Source organism: Pongo abelii, chromosome 6 (genome assembly GCF_028885655.2).
Source record: "Pongo abelii isolate AG06213 chromosome 6, NHGRI_mPonAbe1-v2.0_pri, whole genome shotgun sequence".
In the NCBI taxonomy this organism is placed as follows: Eukaryota; Metazoa; Chordata; class Mammalia; order Primates; family Hominidae; genus Pongo; species Pongo abelii.
Window position 1 is genome coordinate 7,125,001 of NC_071991.2, and position 4,945 is coordinate 7,129,945.

General features: G+C 59.6%; 1 protein-coding gene across 5 annotated transcripts in view; it reads left to right on the forward strand.

Annotated features, from left to right (window-relative positions):
- Window positions 1–2,875, forward strand: part of ZNF316 (zinc finger protein 316) — a 19,380-nt gene extending 16,505 nt beyond the window's left edge. For all 5 annotated transcript variants that reach the window (XM_063725907.1, XM_024250011.3, XM_054560138.2 and 2 more), the window contains one exon: window positions 1–2,875. This exon is cut by the window's left edge and continues 1,287 nt beyond it. In XM_063725907.1, the coding sequence (XP_063581977.1) occupies window positions 1–1,034 (1,034 nt within the window). In that variant the 3' untranslated portion in view covers window positions 1,035–2,875.
- Window positions 2,876–4,945: the final 2,070 nt, after the last annotated feature.

A 4,945-nucleotide genomic window follows, 5' to 3' on the forward strand; every position in this document is an offset into this window, starting at 1 on the left:
GCGGAGGCGACCTGCGCGCGTTCGGGCCTGCCATTGGGGGTTTGCTGGCGGAGCCCGCGCCGGCCGCGCTGGCGGAGGAGGAGAGTCCGTGGATCTGCTCGGACTGCGGCAAGACGTTTGGGCGCCGGGCCGCGCTGGCCAAGCACCAACGCTACCACGCGGGCGAGCGGCCGCACCGCTGTGCCGACTGCGGCAAGAGCTTCGTGTACGGCTCGCACCTGGCGCGCCACCGGCGCACGCACACCGGCGAGCGGCCCTTCCCGTGCCCCGAGTGCGGCGCGCGCTTCGCCCGCGGCTCGCACTTGGCGGCGCACGTGCGCGGCCACACCGGTGAGAAGCCGTTCGTGTGCGGCGTGTGCGGCGCTGGGTTCAGCCGTCGCGCGCACCTGACGGCGCACGGGCGCGCGCACACCGGGGAGCGGCCCTACGCGTGCGGAGAGTGCGGCCGGCGCTTCGGGCAGAGCGCGGCGCTGACGCGGCACCAGTGGGCTCACGCCGAGGAGAAACCGCACCGCTGCCCCGACTGCGGCAAGGGCTTCGGCCACAGCTCGGACTTCAAGCGGCATCGGCGCACGCACACGGGCGAGAAGCCCTTCCGCTGCGCCGACTGCGGCCGCGGCTTCGCGCAGCGCTCCAACCTGGCCAAGCACCGGCGCGGCCACACGGGCGAACGCCCCTTCCCGTGCCCTGAGTGCGGCAAGCGCTTTTCGCAGCGCTCGGTGCTGGTCACGCACCAGCGCACACATACGGGCGAGCGGCCCTACGCTTGCGCCAATTGCGGCCGCCGCTTCTCGCAGAGCTCGCACTTGCTCACCCACATGAAGACGCACCGCGGAGCCACCGCAGCGCCGGGCTCGGGTTCGGCTCCAGCCCCCGCGCCCAAGCCCGAGGCGGCCGCCAAGGGGCCGTCCAGCGCCGGCCCGGGGGAGCGCGGCAGCGCCCTGCTGGAGTTCGCGGGCGGCACAAGCTTCGGCTCCGAGCACCAGACCGCGTTCGCCGGGCCCTCGGGCGCCTACCGGGAGGGCGTCCTGTGAGGGGCCCGGGGCCGACGGCAGCGCAGCCTGCAGGGCCACCGGTCCCTCCCCTGGACGGCCGGCCCCCCGCTCCTCGGGCCCCGGGAGGCTGAGGGTCCCAGTCTTGGGTGCGGTGCCTTCCCTCAGCCCCCGCCCTGCGGCCCCGGGTCTCCTGCGCACCGGGTCCGTGAGCTCAGCCGGAGACGTGGGGGAGCTCTGGGGCGAAGACCAGCGCGGAGGCAGCGAGGCCGGGACACCACCCGCACGGAGACTGCGATATCCCCTGGATGGGCCCGGGCTGTGAAGCAGGGCGGTAGTTGGCGGGCGATGCTATTTATTTCACTCGGATTCCTACTTGGGTGGCCTGGGGAGCAAGGGACTTGTGCGTTTGCAACCGGGTGTGGCGGCGAGGGAGGAGAAAGCCCTTGCGCCACGGGAGGGTGGGGCCCGGCCACCCAGGTGGGCCAGCGGGATGCCTGGGAGGCCGGTGGGTTTGGCTGACCACTTCTTCCCATTCCTTAGTGGGAGAGTTGGGGCCTCCCGGTCATCCGAGTCTGTCCCGAAGGTTTAACTGTGCGCGGCGAGGGGAGGCCTTGTAGGTTTCTGAAGGGCGGAGCTCCAGTGGGAAAATTTGAAACTTGTCGTCTGCGGATATTTATTTCCACCTCTTGTATGGCCTGAAGAATCTAGGAGGAGAAAAAGCCAGATACCAAACTTACGGCCAGGCAGACGGGTCGCGGGTGTTGACAGGGTCCTGAGGGAGTTTGAAGCCTTATTCTCGAGCCGCCTTCTCTCCTCTCCCCACACGTGCACCGAGGTCACCCCGGCGCCCGCCGCACCGGTTCGGTTTTGGTCTCTGCTTGTCCTCTCAGTCCTTTGATACTTTCGCCTCCCTCAGCCGGAGGTGGCAAACTCAGACATCTACGGGCGCCCGAGGCCCTCGCAGCCCTGAGCCCCAGCTTTCACTTCCCTGGGCTGCCCCTCTCCGGGAGCAGGCAGACGCCCCGTTCTCGGAGCCCAGCGCACACTTAGAGCGACTGAGGTTGGTCGAAGGATCTTTCCCCACATCCCATAATCAGGGCCCTAGGACACCCGCAGGTCCCTTTAACTCTGCTTCTGTCATTACACTAGAACAAGTAGTGTTTCTGTTTAGAGTCCCATTTCACAGATTGGTTAGTGGAGGCACCCGTGGCCTGGCAGCTTGCACAGTGGCTGTCCACCTCGGGGGAGTGTGGACCTGAGCCGTGGCTCAGTGACAAACCAGGCACCCAACTATGCAAGGCCCCTGCCTGGTGGGCGCCCCACCCTCTGGACTGGGTCCATGGAAGCCACTGGGCAGGCAGCTGGGGTGTAGTTCGTGTGAAGCCCCCTTCCCCTCACGCTTTTGGGGCCACTGTGAATGGGGCCAAGAAACGGATTTTTGGTGCAGCTGCATTCCCTTAGAGACCTAGTTCCCTCCACGTTAGTGTAGACATGGCCTTGGGGGCTGAGCGCAGCAGCCAGGCTGCCGGGGCTGGGGGCGGGTAGGAGGCACGGTAGTTGGTGGGTGGGAAGAGGGCCTGGGTGGTGGCGGTCAGTTAGCCTGGCTGGGTGAGGTTGCGGGGCGGGGTGGTGAGGAGAGCAGGGGTCCCACGGAGGCATCGGCGTGCTGGGTAATGGCCTCGGCCCTGGGTTTCTCCTCTCCCTGCGGGACAGGAGCCTCAGAAAGGGCTAAGGGCAAGGTGGGCTTTGGGGGGCTCTGGGAATCTCAGCTTTAGCCCTGTATGGCCAGGATCTGCTGTCCCCGTTCCTCCTGGGCCCCAGCAGCTGTCCTGCAGCCGTCGGCAGGAGGGCCTGGCTTTAATAAAGAGTGGACAAACTGAGCTTCTGACTGGACTCCATGCTGTTGCCACTCCTCGGAACCCATCGGGGCGGCTCTGCGAGGCCTCAGGTCCAACTTGTTTCTGCAAATATTTTTTAAAAGATTTTCTCTTTTAAGAAATTAGAATGGGTCCTAGGATGGCCCATGAGGAGTCGGCCCCAGGCCAGTGTGGCCCCCACGCTGCCCCACACTTGATGTAGTGCAAACACCTGTCTTGGGGCACTACTGTTTGTGAAGATGTTGGCCAGGCTTCCAGAGGCCAGAGCGAGGGGCCAGGTACCCTTCGTGGTGGTCCAAACACATTCCCAGCCCTTTCCTCAGAGGCCCCAGCACCATGTGGCTCATCCAGGGCTCACCTGCTCTAGTACCAGGGCAAGGTGCACATCCCCAGGGCCCAAAATGCCTTCCTTAAAGCTGATTGGTTGATTTCTTTATTCTTATCACATGGTAGCCCACGATCGGATCTGACTGTCCTGTCTTTTCTCTGTGGGTCTGAAAAATAAGAACTGCTGTAATCAAGTGTGATCTGGAGGCATCAGAACAGCAATCTAATGCTTCTTTTCTTGCCCAGGCTGGAGTGCAGGGCGTGATCTCGGCTCACTGCAACCTCTGCCTCCCGAGTTCAAGCGATTCTCCTGCCTCAGACTGCCGAGTAGCTGGGATTACAGGCATGTGCCACCATGCCCGGCTAGTTTTTTTGTATTTTTAGTAGAGATGGGATTTCAGCATATTGGCCAGGCTGGTCTCGAGCTCCTGATCTTGTGATCCGCCTGTCTTGGCCTTCCAAAGTGCTGAGATTACAGGTATGAGCCACCGTGCCCGGCCAGAGCAACCTAATATTTCAATAGAAAAAAAAAAAAAAAAAAAAAGCCGGGCATAGTGGTATGCGTCTGTAGTCCCATCTACTTGGGAAGCCGAGGTGGGAGGATCGCCTGAGACCAGAAATTCAAGGCCAGCCTGGGCAACGTATCGAGACTCCGTCTGAAACAGACGTTTGAGTAGCAGACAAATACAAAGACCTAGTTAAAAAATGGAGCTCCTTGAGGATCTTACAGTCTATTCAGAAAAGTTATAGGCTGGGTGCGATGGCTCATGCCTGTAATCCCAGCGCTATGGGAGGCCAAGGCAGATCCCTTGAGCTCAGATGGATTCCTTGAGCTCAGGTGTTCGAGGCCAGCTGGGACAACATGGCAAAACTCTGTCTCTATAAAAAATACAAAAATTAGCTGGGTGTGGTGGCGCACGTCTGTAGTCCCAGCTACTCTGGAGGCTGAAGTGGGAGGACTGCTTGAGCCTGGGAGGCAGAGGCTGCAGTGAGCTATGATCTCTCCATTGCACTCCAGCCTGGGTGACAGAACAAGACCCTATCTCACACACACACACACACACACACAAAAAAAAGGTTTCCTGATAGAACTTACAGTTGACTGTCCAGCCAAATACTTAAAAAAAAAATTTATAGGGAGAAAAATACCCTCCCCCCATCCAATGGTCATAGGAAAAAAAGTAGACCCCCTTTATTGCCAAGGAGGAATTAAACCCTAGTGACCTGTGAAATGTGAGTCACGAAAGGTGGCACTTAGAGGGTCCCTCAGCCCTGAACATCACTTTCCCCTCCACCTATCTTTGTTATTTCCTTTCTCTCTTGCCGGTTTCCCCAACCTCCTTCCTCTTCTGATTCCTTTTATCCTGATCTTTTCACTTAATCTCGTCCAACAGTTCCTTCTATCTCCCTTTTTTCTTTCTCTAATTGGCTACATATGGAATAAAGTATTTTGAATTACTGGGTTATATCTATTAAATAAAGCTTTATGGTCTTTGCTCTTTTTTTTTTCCTGATTATAAAAATACATGCTAGGACCAGGCACGGTAGTTCATGCCTGTGATCCCAGCACTATGGGAGGCTGAGGTGGGTGGATCCCTTGAGCCCTGGAGTTCGAGACCAGCCTGGGCAACATGGTGAAATAGCTACAAAAAAATTTAAAAAATTAGCTGAGTGTGGTGGCATGCACCTGTGGTCCCAGCTACTTGGAAGGCTGAGGCTGCAGTGAGCCAAGATCCCACCACTGCA